This window comes from Equus asinus, chromosome 28 (genome assembly GCF_041296235.1).
Source record: "Equus asinus isolate D_3611 breed Donkey chromosome 28, EquAss-T2T_v2, whole genome shotgun sequence".
NCBI lineage: Eukaryota > Metazoa > Chordata > Mammalia > Perissodactyla > Equidae > Equus > Equus asinus.
In genome coordinates, this window is record NC_091817.1 from 40,615,433 (window position 1) to 40,634,914 (window position 19,482).

General features: G+C 40.1%; 1 protein-coding gene across 4 annotated transcripts in view; it reads right to left on the bottom strand.

Moving 5' to 3' along the window:
* Positions 1 to 19,482, bottom strand: part of ADAMTS18 (ADAM metallopeptidase with thrombospondin type 1 motif 18) — a 126,025-nt gene that overhangs the window by 36,661 nt on the left and 69,882 nt on the right. For all 4 annotated transcript variants that reach the window (XM_070500796.1, XM_070500798.1, XM_014844305.3 and 1 more), the window contains 4 exons: positions 18,825 to 18,978; positions 11,585 to 11,680; positions 7,426 to 7,574; positions 1,645 to 1,817 (listed from right to left, as the gene is read on the bottom strand). In XM_070500796.1, coding sequence (XP_070356897.1) covers positions 1,645 to 1,817; positions 7,426 to 7,574; positions 11,585 to 11,680; positions 18,825 to 18,978 — 572 coding nt within the window. The remainder of the gene's footprint in view (positions 1 to 1,644; positions 1,818 to 7,425; positions 7,575 to 11,584; positions 11,681 to 18,824; positions 18,979 to 19,482) is intronic.

Genomic DNA, 19,482 nt, shown 5'->3' on the forward strand with positions numbered 1-19,482 from the left:
GGACAGGCAAAGGAATATCCAAGCAGAAACGGAGTTTTGGAGAAAGAACCGTAGATAAGAAACACAGAATTATGGGAAAATACAACCAAGAGAAAATAAATCTTCAAATGTCAGAATTGAAAGCAGTTGAAGCTATTCTATCTAATTGTCCACTGGACTCTGTTGTCTAGTATCCTTCCCAGGTAACTACTCAGTTCCTGATAGAATGCCTCCAGTGATGGAGATCTTACTACTCATAAAGGGAGACACTTCCATTATGGACAGTTGATATTCATTCATTCATTCATTCCAAAAGTTATAAAGATGTATCAATTACTGTTCTCATATGCTGTAGATTCAAGCATACTCAAAATGGATAAAAGCTTCATCTCTATGGAACCTAAATTCTTGTGGGGAGAAAGATAATAAATAAATGACTATACAATATAACTTCAGGCACAGATAAGAGCGGTGAAGACTAAAGCTGGCTACAGGTTCAAAGAATGACATGAAGGACAGATATTTTGGGTAGGCCGGCAAGGAAGGTCTCTCTAAGGTGATACGGCTAGGAAGTTCTTAGCCCTTGAATCTGTTCTCTGAAGCAATTTCAAACAAATCGAAATCCCTTCCTATTCAATATCTCTTTAAATTCTTGAAGGTCACTATTTTCTTTTCTACAGGAAACATCTAGAGATCCCTCATTGCTTCCTCCTAGACACAGATTTCAGAATTTTCATGTCTGTCTTTGTGCTTTGGGACAGTCATGACCCAGAAAGAGTTCAGGGCTCCTGCAATGACTGGTCTGGCATTGAGTAAAGTTGAACTGTCATCTCCTCTGATCTGGAGGTGCCACTTGTTATATTGATGTCTCTAATTACATTAGCTCCTTTATGGTTATTGATAACATAGATTCTTGTTGAGCTTTTGCACAGGAACAGCCTTCAGTCTTATTCTCATCATATTTATCTTTTTTTCAAGGGAGGGTGGTTGAGTTTTGATAAAGCAAGTGAACGGAAATAAGAGAAAGCAAACAACTAGAACAGTGACAGCTTATTCTGCACAGGTAATAAAAAGTACATTAAATTTGTATATTGAAACCTAAGTAAATGTTTTGATGCTTAGCCCAAATAAAAACAAATTAGTTTAAAAAGTAAAATACAAGCCACTGCTTTAAGTTATAATAGGAACCCAGTACAGAGACACTTTTCATTCATGTGTGTGTGTGTGGGGGGGGGTGTGTGTATACACACTCTGCAAACAGACCTTTCCATGCTTGTAATCATCTCACATGTCAGTTACTGAGTATGGTGTCTCTATGGGGCATACATGGTTTCATAAGCTTTGGTCTAGACAATTCATACCAATTTCAATTAACATCCCTGAGAGACTGAATTGCTGAAATGTCAAAGTTAAATTTAGAAACATAAGTACGTTCCAAACACATGAACTTTTTGGCTTACAGATGTGGGAGACAAGGGGTGAAAAAGAAGCATGGAAAAATAAACAAAACATATGGAACTGAATGAAAAATTGGGCCAGGTTGGGTCTGGGAATGAAAAGGTAAACATTGAAACTCTTTAATATAGACAGCAACTTCTTCTGTGTTGTTCATTCACATTACTGTCCTCATTGAGACATATCTGAGGTTCATAGAGATCAAATTACCTTCCACTTTCGTATAGGGTTTCCACTGGTAGAACCATCCACGGAAAGGTTTGCCATTATATTCTGCACACTGCTGGGCTCGAAAATCCAAGCTATTTTCACTACAGGGGTTAATGTTGCACAGTTGATAAATACGGCTAGAACCTGGACAGAACTTGCCACCATACTGAGGCCTAAAATAAAATTAAAGAACTTTAATGTTAGCAATCAAAGGAAGTATGTAGCATACAACTTGCCATGTCCCTTCTTGTATCCATGGCAGACATAACTAATCAATCAGGGACTTTTCTTTCTTTCAGTCCTTTTTTTTTTTTTGTGCAGTACCTGACATGGCCTCAAAATCTTTCTCAACACAACCCTCAGGTAGCCACTATCCCTGCTCATTAATTGGAATTGGCATGTTAGATCAAACATTTGCCATCTCTCATCCAATTTTTACATTAGGACAATTTACTTAAAGACTGATGAAAGCATATTCTTGACATTCATAATGTCACCTCATATCTTAGCAAATCTATAAATACACCTAAACGTTCTATTAATGTAGATATGTGCTTATGTGCCACACACACAAACACGCACACCCCATATGTTGGCATTAAAGCTCTTCAAATGCAAACCCAAAGTACTCTCCAGCTTTTCTCCCATTCCTGAACATTCTCATCGTCTTCCTACAGCTTGCCATGCACCTGGCTGCTACGTAGATGGCTGCTACATAGAAAGTCAGGGCACTGAGGAGAAAGAGCGGAAAGCCCCATTTGCCATGTTTTCCAATCCAGCTTTATCAGGCGTTGAGCTGATATTTTGAGTATTGTCTGCCTCGTGTGTGTTTTATTCTAATTGCTTCTAAACTGCAAGGAAAAACATTCCCTTGTTTTTATCTGCATTATCACTTTTTAACGTTGCAGGTAGCCTAATCCTTTCCTGCCAAGCACAATGGGAAATGGATTTCCAGAGTAGGGAATCTCATTAGAACATAAATAATTAGGATCTAATAGCAAGCTCCTTAAGATCTTGGTAGGTAGACTGTAAAAACCAGGAAGGAAAATAAAGAAAAAAGGAGCACAAACCACACGGAAAATAATCAATAACATCTTAGCCAGCTTACTCCGGGCACAACACGATGGTTTCTTTTCATTCCCGCTTTTTTGTAGTTTTCTCCAAAGGCTAAAACGCTGCTATGGATCATCTCATACAATTGAGCTTTGGCTCAACGTAAACATGTAACATGAAAGAAGGCTCCAGGTTAATAAATTTGTGTGATTAAAATTCCTTGTCTCTTTAGGAAGCACAAGAATGCCATAAAACAGCCCTGGATTTGCTTCAGCATATTTGACCAAATCCTCCTAGAACTGAGTGCTAAAATGGATTCAACAGAAACGGGAAGTGTCACACTGCCAGAAGGAGAATTTTTTGCTATTTCAAAACATTCTGGAGCAACTACTTAAACATCCAGCAGTCACCGTGCTAGAGCAAGTCCCTGCAGACTTCTTAAATCATTATCTAAAAAGCATTTAGAAAAACCTTAAAGGGCCGTACGATAGCCTTACAATTCCTGGTCATCTTTCCAAGCATATTTAAAACTTTCTTAGGAGGACCTTCTGTCTGAGATTTTACAAATCACCTTCGTTTAGACTACTCAAATTCAATAAAGTGAAAGAGGACCACATGTGGTACCTTTTCAACTCAGAAACTGTAACAAGGGAAAGACCTTAAAACTTGTGTAAGCCATCCCCTCATTTATAGATGAAGCGAGCTCACAAAACTTGCTGAATGAAGGTGACCCCGCTAGAAGGGGAGCAGAGCTAAACCTGTACCTTTGGACTCTGCAGGACGCTGTTCCTATGCCACTCTACCTGCATTTAACTGAGCTAGGCAATGGGAGCCGAGCATGGAAGAGGAAGAGAGGAACGTGCAATGGTTAGGGAGCTAGCCTTTTATAATAAGGCAGATCTGCACCGAAACACTCCCTGCCTCTTCTCAGCCTATCTCTAGGCAATTTTATTTAACCTCCTGATCTGAAGTGGTGGCAATCATGACAATTGACTGAGATAATGTTTGTAAAGAATTTAGGGCAGAGTTGAGGGCAGTGTGGCACAAATAAATTATAACTACTTTTAAATACTTTCTACTTTTAATGACTGGCAAGAATTTGGACTTTTGCATCAAATCCCTAAACACAGGGACACTTTTCTGCAGCTTTAAACATGAGAGTTAGGATTTAAACACGAGTGTTAGGTAGAAAATTCTACCATGACACAATATAATAAGATTAAAAACAAAATATGATAAGATTAAAAACAAAAATATAAACAGTCAGAAAACAAGTGTCTTGGCACATGATTTTGTCCTTATATTAGACTACTACAAAGTATACTCATATTTGCCTCTGCCTAATTTATCAAGTCCTGACTACAAATGGTTATAATATTGGCTGGCTAGCAGATCAGCAGAATCACCTGGGGAGCCCTGTTAAGAAAGATAGATAGATAGGCAGATAGGCAGACTCCTGGGCCCCTCCACAGACTTTCTCAATAAGAATATATGATGGGGAAGATCCAGAAATCAGTGTTTCTTAAAGCACACTTGGTGATTCTGATAATCAACTGAGCCTAGAAATTACTGAGTGAAAAATGGGCCAGAGATTTGATTCAATTTTTTTTCTAGAGCTATGACTCTAGTGGTATATTATTCTTTCTCAAATACACTCACATTTTAGGAAAATTCTAGAATGCCTTAGCATGTTTAATTTTTGCTATTTTAATTTCACTATTTTAATTTTTGCTATTAATTTTCTTGAACCGAGTTTCTAGGAATTTCCCTAGGCTCTCTTACAGTGTAATTGAATCACCAGGCAACCGGAAAAAAGGTCAAAGGATTAAGACTACGGGATCTGGGTCTGACTCTACCATTACCAGCATAGTGAGCTGGGCATGGGTTGCTGCCCTGTCTCTCCTAGTCATCTACTTGTCAAATAACTGGATTAGACAACAGGTTGCAACTCATGGATCTGTTCTAACCTGATTTGGAGCAAATGCCTGGAGAAGTGTTTGGAGAACTTTCCTGAGCCATAAAAGGCTCAGGAGAAAATAGGCTTTGATCAATAACAATGTCTGCCACGGACACTGGAAAAAGAAGATGGGCCATGTGTGCCTGGTATTGGCCATTCCAGAACCAGATAACCTTTAAACTTTTTTGAAGCTGACAAGTTTGATAAATCCATGAATCATCCAGGAATAATTCATTTTTTAGGAAACAAAATACGTTCTGGGAAAGCCATCATTATGTGAAATAGAAAGCTCACACTGCTTCTCACGTGAGAAAATGAAAACAGTTAGGTTGCGTGATGCAAACAGACCAAATGTTCAAACTGAAGCAAGAAAGAAATCAGTAACTTGAAACAGGGAGAAAAAATGGCTTTACTGCAACAAAGCGAACTAAGAACAGAAAACAACTCATTCAGCTGTCTTGGGATAGCACATCATTTATTTATTTGTGACTTCACGCATAATGAAAGCAAACCGTATCCTGATTAGCCTTAATCTTGTTTGAAATGATAAAACTGCACCAAGTGGAACTACTTTAGTGATTAAGCCTTTTATGAGGCATCTCTAAAATTACAATATGCTATTTCCATGAACAATGCCCTATTATAATGAGAGTTCTCCATCTCACAGATATGAGCGAGGTTTTAATTTAAATCTCAGGGGCATCATTCATGCACTTTACCAGCAGAGCTATTAAATTAGGTAATCTCTTTCTTTCCTGGGAAAATACTGAGATTGTAAAATGTTGTGATGTATGAAAACCAGATCCATGAAATATGCTGCAAAAACAAAAAGCAATGATTTTAACAATTCTGTCCAAGACACAGGCTACATTCAAAGTAGAGGAGGGTGATTTTATTAAGCTGGTATAAACTGTAAATGTATCACTGGTCTCCCTCTCATTATACCCAGTTCCTGAGTCTGATTAGAGCAGAGACTCACCTGGGGATGACTCTGCCCGCTATAGGACACTTGGCAACATCTGGAGACATTGTTGGTTGTCACAGCTTGGAGGCTGGTGGGGAGGGAGAGCCATCCTACTGGCGTCTAGTGGGTAGAGGCCTGGGATGCTCCTAAACATCCTGCCGTGTACAAGACAAAGCCCCACCACAAAAAATTTTCCAGCCTAAAAATGTCAACAGTGTCGAAGTTGAGAAATCCTAGATTAGCCTGAGATATCCCAAAGAGTGCCTAAGAAACCACAGAGTATCTCCCAACCTCCCCCCCCCCCATTTCTTTTGGAACAAATTGGCCTTTTGATCCAGCTCAGACTGCTGACTCAGATGAAGGACCATTTGTCTCTTTTCCTTTTGCTCTAGTTTCATTATTTATTTTAGTTCTCAATCTACCAGACATTTGTGCAATGCTTATAATATACCAGGCACTTTTTTAAAGCACTTTACAAATATTAGCTCAGTTGATGGAGGTACTATCATGATCCCATTTTTTGCAAATGAGGAATCTAGAGCCAGGAGAGTAAGTTGTCCATGGCTAGCTAGGAAGTGGCAGGCCAGGAGGCAAACCCAGGTTATGGGGATTAAGAGTCTGTGTTCTTAACCTCCATGCTATGCACCACTCAAATCGTGTTGTAGAATTAGATCACTATTTTGCAAGGTCCCATCACATTCTTCTCACTCCATCACATTCGCCAAAGTTCAGTTGCATCAGTACGGGTTCCCCCCACTGCTTCTGAGGGCTGGCCCTCTGTTACCCAGTGTTCCTGGTGAGTTTAGGATAAAGATGATGAAAACCACATGGACCCAGGCACCTTCTGCTGGATGTCCATTGGATGCTCCTCAGTGTGTCAGACATTCCACAGATGCAATTTCTAATCCTCCCCAGACCTTCAGAGGTTGGTATTCCTATCTCCCTTCTATACATAAACCCAAGCTCAAAGTTCAAGTGACCTTCCCAAAGCCACACAGTTAATAAGTGGCAGACCAAAGATTTGGAGTCCTATCTTTCTATCTCTAAAAGCTGGCCTCTTTCTACATCACCATGCCTGTCAGGAAATATACATCTCCCATGTGCTTCATGTATCTGATTAGAGCACATAAAAGTAACACAAAACCACCTTCATTTTCACAGAGCACAGACCACAGTTCAGAATCTGGTACAACTAGACCAGAGGGTGGCCACAGGTGACCACGGGCCAATTTCAATCTGTAGATGCACTGATTAGTGCTCACAATGTTTTATTTTTTTAAAGAAAACTGAATTTGTTGTCAATATTTTAAAAATTGGGAAATTTCACACAAAACATCGTTTGGGATTTTGGTTTCTCTTGAAAAGTCAGGCAGATCTGTCGACATGTGTGGATGTGCATTCCTGCAAGGCAAAAATCAGCCTCCTTTCTCCAGGTCATCAGTTAGAGACACACACATTCTACCAGCCAAGCTTCTCTGTTCTGGAATATCACAAGCATTTGGTTGTGTGACTGTGTTGCCCTCATTTAGATTCAGAAAGTAGCTCAGACGATTCCTGGAGTCCTTGATCATCATATTCACCCACAGAATAACTCCTTTGCTGTTTTCCAGTTTCTGGCCACCATACCTCCCCCCACCAGCGCATATAACCTTCACATGCAAACAGTAAAATTCTAGTTGGCTGCTATTAACTGGAGGGAAGAAAGGGACACTTAAGAACAGTGTCTAAGCAAAACAAAGCAAAAACAGTACGTTAGGGGGCTGAAGGTTAATGCCTTACACATACTGACTTTCTGTCAGAGCCTTACTTGGGGTTATTGCAGTGTCTCTCTTGATACTTGACTCCTCCACCACAAGTTCGGGAACACTCTGACCACTTCGACCAGGCAGACCACTGGCCGTGGATGGGCCGGGGCCCATGCTCCCCAAACTTTACACACTGGCCTTGCCGACACCACTGCAAAAAGAATGCATGACATGTTTCCTGTGAGAGACCACCTGGGAAAGGGCAAAGGGATGCGAACACCTGCACAGGAACAGGAAAAACGAGTCTGCTGGCAAACGGGAGAACGCAGGACACCTTGATGGAATTCCTTCGCTGGCTGCACTTTATAAACACCCACTCACTCCACGTTTACTGCATGCATTTTGAAAGGCTGACATCTAGAGGGAAGGGGCATCTGTCACCAACAGAAGGAGTATTATATGCTTTGTGAGCAGTCGACGTGAAATGTTCAGAGAAGATTCCACCCAACAGCCAAGGAAGTTAGTCCAGACAAAGTGACAAGGGAGCCTCCCCTGACATTTAGAAACAATGCTGTTCAGAGAACCGTTTGGATCATTCACTCAAGCAGAACCAGTTTTTAAGATATTAACACCGAACACAGAGCAGTTCTTATGAAACCAAATAGGTTTCCGTCTATGCAAATTGTGCTTTTAGATATCACCCTTTGACCTTTCGTCTGGATGAAAGGTCCCTACTACTTCAGCCCCTCTGATGACTTTGAGGTCTCTGAGTGTTTTCTCTGAATTAGCTCTGGGTCTCCCATGTGCCAATGATCCGCTCAAGCCAGGGTGAGAGTTGTTTTCTGTGCTAACCTCTCCATTTTCGCTCTCTTTGTCATACATTCCAGGCTTTGCTGGTCATCTCTGACCTTGGGGCCTGCATTAGCCTCTGTAGTGGTTTTTCTCCTGCGGTGCTTTTGTTATGAGCAAGTTCTGCATGACTTAGCGTAACTACACACTTTCCTAAAAGCCTCTGCAATTAGATCCAAAGGGCTGGGGTTTGGACGGTGCCAGGTTCTGCCGAGGAGGAGTAGGGGGGTTCAGTTACAGAATTATGGGGAGGTTGTTTGACTTTCAAATCTTCACTCGTCCCCCGGGGATCCATTTGGCTTTGTGGCTGTTTATTGTGAGGCCTGGTTGCCAGTGCTCTTTGTCGAGGTCAAGATATTGCTTCCTTTCTGCAAATTCTTGCCATGTGCTGATTAATTCTTCAGTTTTTCATTTCTCTTTTCCCTGGATTAATTGCCATTTCAGAGTTTGCATGAAATCATATAACATTGTTGAGAACTTTCGGGGGAAAGCAATCGGTCATTTGAGGATTTTGTCTACCACAAGCACGAATCTGAATCTTCCCTACCAAGAATCCCGCGGATTCTCCTGGACTGAGCACTGAGCTCAGTGGCTGAGACAAAATAACAACAACAAACAACAGCAAAGCAGGTACAGTTATTAAGCTGCTTCTATGTGCCCCAAATGGGACGGGCGGGGGCAGGGGCGAGGACTTCACGTGCACTAATATAATCCTCGCAAAGTCTTCAGGAGTCAATAACTACTTTCTGGATGAGAGAAATTGACCAAAGAAATACAGACGAACTTGCTCAGAGTCACACAAGCTACCCAAGTGGCTACACAGCCAGCTGAGACTGGATTTAAACTCAGTAGCTGAAGGACGCATAGACTTCTCACCTCAGAGGCAAATTGCCCACTAATGTATCTTAACTCTAATCTAATTTCTTTCTTTAGAAATATCACTTTTAGATCTTTTCCAATCCTTCAATTAATACGACTTTTCTTTTATTTCAGTATTCATCCTAGTATTGGATTAGGGGCTGACAGATTATCTACTGGGCTTTTTTAATCAGTATAGAAATCAGGACTATATAGGAATATACACACATACATGTACAACCTGCATGTAAATATAAAATTATACATGTAAAATATAAACTATATACATATATAATTTTATCAGTCATCCATATATATTACTATCCATATATAATTTCACATCAAGTGGCCATGACTTGGGCAAACATCTTTTATGCTAACACACACAAACCTTTCTTGCCTTGCACACATAATCTAGATAAAAGTACGCAGCTTTCACATCTGCACATGTTTACTGAACATTCATGGTATAAATATCACTGAAGGACCAGGGACTGGAGAAGGATGGGGAAGGATTAAGTTGGGTTTCAGTCATGAAGAAACAAACCAACAAACCCTGGAGCACTACTACTCTGCAAGACACGCAAGATGAAACATGAGTAAGTCATGGCCCTGGCCTCAGGGAGCTTTTGGTCTAATAAATAGCCAATTACACCCCATCGTGAAGAAAGACTCAGAGAACCATATATATGAATGCAGCAATAATTATCCTGGAGTGATGATGGATGGAACTTCTCAGAATGCTTTCTACTGGAGGTGACCTCACAGCTGAGGGCTTTTCCCCAGGATACATAACTAGAGCCTGGTCTTTAAAATAATGAGGTGGGTAGGGGGTGGTATCAAGACATCTGTTTTCTAGCTTCTGGCTTGGTTTGTTTCATGTTTTATTAACTGAAGTCTAATCCAGGGACATTTTCATCCCCATGGAATTAGATCCCTGGTGTATTTCTGTAATAAACCTTAGACTTATGCCATTTATCACTTATTTTCTTCATTTATTATACCAATATTTTCTTGTACATTATGTTTAATGTTTTCTTAATGAAAAAAAAATACCCATTAACCCTCAAGTTCTAAATCTTGATGCTTTAAAAATGACTTGAGCAGTACTTATATTTTCAATTATTCAATTGATTCATTGTTTTGTATCATCGCAGCTAAAACCCTCCTATGCACATTTTTAATGAGAATCCTTACTGGGATTTCTTAAGACCAGTAAATCTGATTAAAGATTGCACATAATACCTTAATTTTCAAACTGTTCACTTTCTTTAAAAGCCAAAAATTGCAAATCTTTTAAGAGATGTTAAATAAATGACTTAAATATCAGAAAGTATTTTCTGAACACTCATTTATTTTTGTGTGTCTGTATCTTTGCCTTTATTGTTGGTCTCTCCCTGAAAGTCTCTCCTCTCATCCACCTGAAGAACTTCAATCGAATTCCAACATCCGTCTTGGTGAACCCTCTCATCGTAGTTTACGCTAAGTGCATACTGAATCCCAAGCAAGATTCCTTTCTCATTCGTTTGGGTCTTGATAGTAACTAGGTGCTTAAAGATGTGTTTAAAAAGAAAGCTCTTGGCTTCTGCACAGGTTTCCCCACTGGACTGTAAATTCTTGATGACAGAAAACTGAGTTTTATTCATCTCTATAGCCTCAGAGCCTCCTGTCCCCGATATCTAGTTGTCAATAAATTATCATGGAATTGAATTCACTTTAAGTGACTGATTCTTCTATACAGGCTTGTGCCGCCTTGAGAAAGCCAACAGCAGAGATCAAAAAGCCTGTAACATCTCATGCTTTCTCATCATCCGGAGCTCCTCTATCATGGTCTTTCAAAGGATCTCCCTAAATCTAGCTCACTTACTGGCATCTCTCTTGCACCTTTACCTCCAGAATCTTATTGGGAAAGGAGAAGAAAAATAGAAACTCATATATGAGAGTTCTTAATTCAAAACATAGAAATCGCCCATAATCTTCCATAATGGTTCTTAGGGTTCAGGATACTTGCTACAAAAAAGACTTTCCAATACAATCTAGATGGAAATGCGGCTTACTCTTTAACAGGAAAGTCACTGCAAGTGATAGGACTCTATTGGGCATTCCAGAAGCCCAGTGATGGATCCTGTGAGGTGAGTGGAGTTCTTGGTAGGGAGGCACAGTCTTTTCTTTGCTACTAAAGGGGACACCTGCTCCATGAGGCTTTTCCAGACTGAGTCAAGATGAAAAGGCAAACAATATACAATGAAACCTATCAGCTCATTGAAATAGAAATCATCTAAAAAAGGAAAACAAAGGCAAAAAGAAAAAAAAATCTTCTTGAACAATTTAGCCACCTGGGTGATAATTAGCATTGAGTTTTATAGGAACTGCTAAATAGTGCTGGCTAATTGAAAGAGAAGTCAGAAAATATATGCAGCCAAGGCATTCCATTCTAAGGTCATCATACAAATAGTTTGGGTTCTACGCTTTATCAAGTTTCTAGAACTAAAAACTAACAAGTATGCTGTTTACCATACTCAAGCCACAAACGGTCCCTTCCGCCGCAGGCATAAACTTGGTCTCACATCTGTGGCCCACTCGGTGGCACCAAAGTGATTTGCAAATGTCCTGAAAGGAAAGAAGGAGCTCATAAGGGTGATGATGCAATAAAAACAAAAAATATTCAAAGCTTTTGTACACAATATTGTATTTTGAGATGGCCAAAATGAGGCAAAGTATCCAGAAAGTACAGGCTAGTGAAGTTGGTAATACAAGGTAACTGGGAATATGTTGCAGCAAACGTGTAAGCAGGAGGTTTCTACACAACTCTATATTTGCTCTATTTGTCCGTGTTTAGTAATGACTGGAGATCACAACAGTTAATTTAGAGAACACTTGGCTTGAAACTAAGAGACCCGGTTTATAATAATAACCACCAGTGAAGCAGAATAGGCCAAGACTGGGATAAAAACAAGTCTCATTCAAATTCTTGTCCTGGAATTCCGGGCTGCATGCCCTGCTAGAGGCACGTCATAGACCTGTTGCCTGACATGTTATAGAAGCCTTTTGAGCTGTAGTTTCCTCACCTGTAAAATAGGGATAAAATTAGCCGTTTCCTATGAATGGCTGTTCTCAAGGATAAATGATGTAAATGACCATCATCACCTTCTTCATCTTTACAGTAATTTCCAAGCATTTACACAATTTAATTCTTACACTAGACCTATGAAATACTTTAACTTTCATGCTAGACTGTATTAGGCAGAATAATGGCTCCCAAGGATGTCACCACGTCCTAACCCCTGGAACTTGGGAGTACGTGAGGTTACATAGCAAAGGAGAATTAAAGTTGCACATGGGATTAAGGGTACTAATCACTTGACCTTGAGATGGGGAGACTAAAATTTCCTAGATGGTCCCAAGGTAATCACAAGGGTCCTTAAACAGGGAAGACAGAAGAGAACCAGAGAAATGACAGTGGGAGGAGCACTAAGGGAGATGTTTCTGGCTTTGAAGATGGAGGAAGGGACCATGAGCCAAGGGATGCAACAGTCTTCTAGAAGCTGGAGAAGGCAAGAAACTAATACTCTTACAACACCATTTAGTGGTGGATACTAAACCAATTCCTCATATAAACTCATTAGATGAGGAAAATGAGCAAGCTACTGACCCTTTCAAAGCTGTAAAGTCAGACAGCTGGTAAGTGGCAAGGTTGGGATGCTAACTGGCCTGATTCCAGAGCCAGGTCCTTGATCCCTGCTCTGGACATCGATTTGCCATTCACAGATGTTACAAAGCTCTCGACTTCTCCCATTTTAAATAGGAGTGTAGCAGTGGCCTATTATAAAGTAAGGGGACTGAACCAGCTTCCTTGCAGCTCAAACAGTTGAAGTTGCGATTCAGAATGGCATCACTAACGGAATGTCAAAACCATGAAATGTCAAAGTGATTCCACTTTGTTTGCCACATTCTGTTTACAAGGTAGAAATGTGAACACATACATTTTGGGGAAAATATTAACAACCAGGGAGGAAACAAAAATGATTTTTGTGGTCACCCTGAAAATTCAATTACCCAGGCGCCCAATTCCTCAAGCCTTCCAGTTAATGTGGATTTCACGGTTAGAAAATATGGCAAGAACATGCTTAGAAATATTTCACAAAATCATTTTCCACAGGACTGAGAAAAGAAAACATAGGGAAACCAGTGATATGTTCAGTGAGTCTGGTCTTGTCAACCATAAAATCCTTTCCCCCCCAAAAAGAATGGAAGGATATTCAGGACACTGCTTGGAAACATCACTACCAGGAGGGTCCCCAGACATGCCCCACACGTACCATTTCCAAATCTCAAAACAGCTGATAAGACACAATGTGTAAATGTTTCCCATGGAAATGGACCTGCCTTCGACAGTAGTAGAAAGCATAAGGCAGCCTTCCAACAAAATCATTCCGGTTCATTATCTCTGTGTGCCCCTATATTGTGTCACCCTGCATGGGGGGAACAAGTTATGTGGGATAAGGAAAGTCTACATCAAAATGGAGGAATGAGAGGTAACCACTGAAACTATCAGCCACAGTTAGAAAGGCTTTCAGAATTAAAGGGTTTTCCTTCTTACAGCCAGGGGAAAGCCATAACTCACACTCATAGCCTATATGGTGGCCATCGAAATGACGCTAGGGCAGACCAAAGCAAGAGAGGCCCAGATTCCACAGCCAATGCCAAGCCACGGGGCTAAGGAAAAGGGGCAGCTGGAGAAGACCAGGAAAATAAAGCCAAACACAAAAACACAGGGATTCCAGAGTGAAATCAGACAGGCTGTATGAACATGTTATTTCTTTTGTGGCAAAGCACAGAAGTCAAACGTAATTACAGCCAACTACGTGCTTTGGTGACCATGAGGGCCCTCTGAGAAAGCTCCCTTTCAAAGTAAACAGAAATGGGAGTTTGCACTTTTTTGCTTGTTCTTCCCTCTTTTTTTTCCAGCGTGTTCAACTAACTTTTCCTTATCTATAATTCCCTGGACTTAAGTCATAATTTAAGGGAAAAAGAAAGAACCACAGAGACTCCAAGGTCTCCTATTGTCTGGATGTGATTTTTAAGGAAAAGTCTCAGTGCTGTGCATCATTCTGTCCTGTCACTCGTTGACCATGTTCTTCAGCTGTATTCTAAAGGACGGATACCCCTTCAAGGGAAACCCGATGTGCTAAAAATGGTAATGGTCTTTGCAAATCAAATTTCATAAAGCACCTCAAACTTAACAAACCTAAAACAAAATTCCCCATCTGTCCCCCAAAGCCTGTTCCATGTTCAGCCTTCTTTGGCTCACTCTATAACTTTATAACCTCAATACTTGTAGTCACTCAAGCCAAAAATCTTGGAGTGATCTTTGACTCCTCTCTTTCTCCCAGATAAGTCTCTCTGCTTTTTTGTGGAGGGATAAGGGGACAGAGGCAAAATCCTCCACTTTTGGACACTGGAAGTGCTAAAAAAAAAAAAAAGACCTGTTAGCTTGGGTTATCCTTGTAAATCCAATAAATAATTACTGAGTATCTGCTAATATGTCAGGTACAGGCCAGGCATTGCAGATATTCCCCACCTGCTGAGGCAAGAGACATAGATAGACAGTTATAATATAGTATCACAAGTTTATGATGGTGTCTTGTAGGGTGGAGAGGGAGCAAAGAGAAAGTAATGTTTAAATCTTCTTGGGGAAAAAAGGAGGTAATACTTAGAGCTGAGTCTTCAACAACACTAAGAAATGAGTAGATATTTGTCACATGGATGGGCATGCAACATTCTCGGATGGGAGGCATATATACAAAGGCTTGTAGATATGAAAGCAGAAAATGTTTGAAAAACATTCAAGGACATCAATATACTCGGAACATAAGTCCATGGGGAAAGATAATGGAAGTTGGAACATGATGTAATAAATTTAGTAGTTAACAAAGTAGGTGTGATTTAGATACTGTGAAGTTTCTCTTTATTCTCCGTTCTTTTATCCTAATATCAAATTCTTTTTCTGAAGAACTTTTTCCTGAGGTATAATTGATGTATAACATTACATTAGTTTCAAGGGTACAACGTACTGATTTGATGTTTGTATATATTGCAAAATGATCATCACAATAAGTCTAGTTAACATCTGTCACCATAGATAGTTACAATTTTTTTTCTTGTGATGAGGACTTTTAAAAGATCTGCTCTCTCAGCAACTTTCAAATATGCAACACAGTATCACTAACTATAGTCACGAAGCTCTACGTTACATCACCATGACTTATTATTTCATAACTGGAAGCTTGTACCTTTTCACCTCCTTCACTCATTACAACGTCAAATCTTAAAAGAAGAAGTACATGTCCATCCTGCTATATTTCGCGGGACTTTTCCTTCAAAGAAAATGCTCTCTGAGGTGATGGGCCTGAAAATATTCATTAGAATTCAAATACCTTCCCCATAGTTCCTATTCTGCCTCAAACCCTCTTGGTGCATCTATAAATGAACATTTACCAAGCTTCTGCTGTATGATAGTAACTGCTGGCTACTGAGGCACAGAGGACAGGTTGCTCGTTCCTAACTCGTAAAATAACGAGCATTGGAAGCATTGATCAGAGTTTCTTACAGTGCTTGGAGCATTCTGGCAAACAGCATTGATTCACTCAGAGTCAGAGAGCAATTAACAAGGGCATAATAATCAAATGCATGTTCTCCTCAATTGCTATGGAGGTAACCCTCCTCTAGGTCTGTCTAAATAATGTGGGTTATCCTGATGAACAACTCATTTTCTTGAACACTTTGAAAGGGAACAGAGATGAAGTTTGATATGCTGAAGACACAGAACCCTTGAGGTTGGGATGGGAGGGAAGACAGGATAAGTGATGAAAAATAGCCAGCCCCAGGCCCTTGGACAAGGAGGCCACTGTGAGGGAGCAGCGAGGTGTAATGGTGACACTACTGTGAAGGTATAAGGAGGAGAGCAAGAAGGAAACCCTTATTATTTATTAAACAGCGCAACTGTACCAAGAGATAAATCCTCACAATTGCCAGGGAAGAACTATCCTTAGTCTCACCTTCAGATGTAGATACAAAAGCTGAGAGAGGTTAAGTCATTTGCCCAAGGTTCTAGGAAGTCATGGAAAAAGGTTTTAAACCCAGTTCTAGCTAACTCCAAAAGCCAGAGATGTGTGTGTGTGTGTGTGTGTTTAAAATTTAAGATTGTCTAATTCAGTAGTTCTCAACCTGGAGCATTCATCAGAATCCCCTGGAGGCCCTGTTCAACCACACTTGCCAAGTCCTACCCCCAAAGCTTCCTACTCCCTAGGTCTGGGATCTGACCCAAGCATCTGCATTTCTAACTGGTTCCAGGTGCTGCTGATATACTGCACCTGCTGGTTCAAGAGGACGCTTTGAGAATTATCATCATTATTATTTTTGTGCTTCTAACCACTAAGCAAAACTGCCTTTCTAAGAGGCAAAGAGAAAACCAGGCAGACTGAGGAGAAAAGGTTAGAAAGGGAAAGTAATGATAGGACAAAACAGACCCTGAAAACAAACTTCCTCCTTTTCCTATGTTGGTGGAGTTGGTCTAAATGGTTCAGACCAACGGGACGAATAGGAGATTTTGTTGTTTCAGAAAACCCTCCTACTTCGGCGGGGGGTCGGGGGAGTCTGGCAGGGAACTATTTATGATCCTCAGAAGTGTAGCTATGGTTTAAGGTATAAGCAGGTCTAGGAGGGAAAAAATCATATTCCACATTCAGGATCCACCAACCAACTCTACCTTCTCTATCTTACCTCATCATCATCTTGAACAATCTCTCCTAAGCAATTCTCTCTACCCCTCCAGGCATTCCCATCTCTGTCCCTTGCCTCATTTTATTCAATCTTCTAGTCTGGAATTTCCATTTCCCTCTCCTTCTCTTCCCAGGAAAGACCATCACACTGAGATGCCGTCTTTCAAAAATTTGGTGTGGTTCCAGAAAAAGATCTATAATTTAAGAATGGTTGTTTAAGCCCTGCACACTGCCTGACACAGAACAGGCACCCTGCAAATGTTTGTTGAATGTATGATCCTGTAGGAATGACAGTAATTTTAGAAACTTCCTTTATATTTCTAAAGAAAAATTAAACATTATCAATTATGCATTTGCTGCATAGTAAGCGCTTAGTAAATATTTGATTAATGAGTGAGTAAGCCAGTGAATCCTATAAGAACAAAGTGAACAGGAGACAAAGTTAGCAGACAAACTTCTTCAATAAAGTGAATGGCTGCTTACTTCTGCCAAATGTATCAACTTAATAGGCAATTAGAAACAGTTGTAAATTTACTAATTTATATATATAATACACCAGCATTTGCCAAAGTAAGGTCCACGTAGCCTGGAGGATACACCAAAAAAATCATGGATGGTCTATGTGTAAACTTCTCTAATAGTTATACATTTAAATTGCATTAGAAAAATATGTAATCCCATATCAAACCTGTGATTTAATGGTTATTATTTCTTAGGGCTGGGCTTATATATTTTTAAGTGAGTTGATTTATAGAAAGCAACAACTGAATAATAAGACAGAGATACAGCACTACTGGCGAAGGTAATTGCTCATGACTGAATGTTAATGTTAATGACTGAAGCTTACGAAACACTGGTATTAACTAATGGAGAGAAGGAAGCTTAACATCAGTGTGGGTAATGTGTTTTGCTTAGGTCCCACCATTTAAAACTTTTGTGGCTTTGGGCAAATTGAATACATTCTCTCAGCTCCAGGTAAGAGGTGGTGAATTCTCCCTTCAAAAGGTTTTTGTGAGGATTGAGAAAAGTAAAATAAGTCTCTAAGAAGACTTATGTGGAGCAGAGGCTCACTTAGCAACCGCTGAAGGTGATGGTGGCGGAGGGTGATAGAAGCGGTGATTGTGGTGGGGTTAGAGGTATGGTGTTGGTAATGGTGGAGGTGGGGCTGTTGATGATGATGGCGGTAATGGGAATAACGGTGGTGGTGGAGAAAGAGGAAGAGAGAGAAGAAAAGAAGAAGAAAGAGAACGAGGGGGAATAGAGGGGGGAAAAGGAGCTGTAAAACTCCATAATTTCCCTGTGTCCAGACACCTAGGATTTCCATGTTTCTGTTTGGATACAAGGAATAGACCAACTTAAAAATGCTTCTACTTTTTAGCGATGTTGAGACTGTCAGTGATGTAGTTCTTGACCAACTGGAACAATGTTTCTCCCATCTCTACATCCTGGACTTTTGCCTTTTTCCCATTAATCTTTCTCACAATATTGAATGAAAGACTTGACCAAACATCTCATTAAGATTACTGAAGATACACCTTGAACTTTTACATATTAAAAAAAAGAGTTGCCTGCCAACAATAGTTTTCATGTCTTTCGAGGTGGTGATGATTTTCAATGTATCACACTAAAAAGGAATATGAACACAACAATAACAAAAAGAGTGATGAGAAGTAGGTAAAAGCCATTGTACCCAGATTTATTACTTGTGATAAAATCTTCATCTACAGGGGAAGAATTTTCTTCCAAGGATGCAGTCAGATGGTATTTAAACCAGACATGGTCTACGGGGGATAAGCCTGGATAATTCATTGACAGTAAAATTGCCACTTAATTATCATGCCAAACAACTGACATTTTAGAGATAACCCAGACTCTAACCCTTGGCCTTAGCAAACCAAATGTTTACACTTCTGTTAGGTACACAGATGCAGTGCAGGATCTTAATGTAAGTTTGTAATCACAAGCAAACATACCTTCGCAAAACCGAGGCTGCATAACTTGGCTTTTGCTCCAAATTGCCACTTGCACTGTGTGTCAGCATCATAAATCTGTCCTGGGAGTTTGTCCGGATATTTATACTGCCCTGTTTGCTTGGGCTCATCCACCAGACACCCAGCCTGAGGTGTACTGCAGTGACAACACATCATTATTAATGACTCTGTTTATCTATGATCTTTCCACTTCAAACCATACACCTCTGAATGCATTCATGCAGAGAAAAACATAACATGGCTAAAGAAACGGGTATATGCTCAAAGTTAAAATGTATATTTACTCCAAAAAGTGAGTTCTATGCTAAGAAAATGGAATTGACACAGCCAGGAAGGTTTTTATATGGTTCTGGAAGTCATCACCATCCAAGTGAATTGGCTTGGCCAATGAGGAGATGAGTAATGTCAATCTACAGACATACTTGAAAACTCTCCCCAACAGTCTTGTTCAATAATATTCAACAAATTTTTATTGAGTGTTTACTCAATATTGGGTGTGATCAGCATTAGGCTAAGCACTAAAGGTTAAAAATAAACTAGAAAGAGACAGCACCTGTCTTCATGGAGTTGAAAATCATGCTGTATTTTTACAGATAATGGAGCAGTGGTCAAAGACATACTTTACCTCAGATAATCCTTA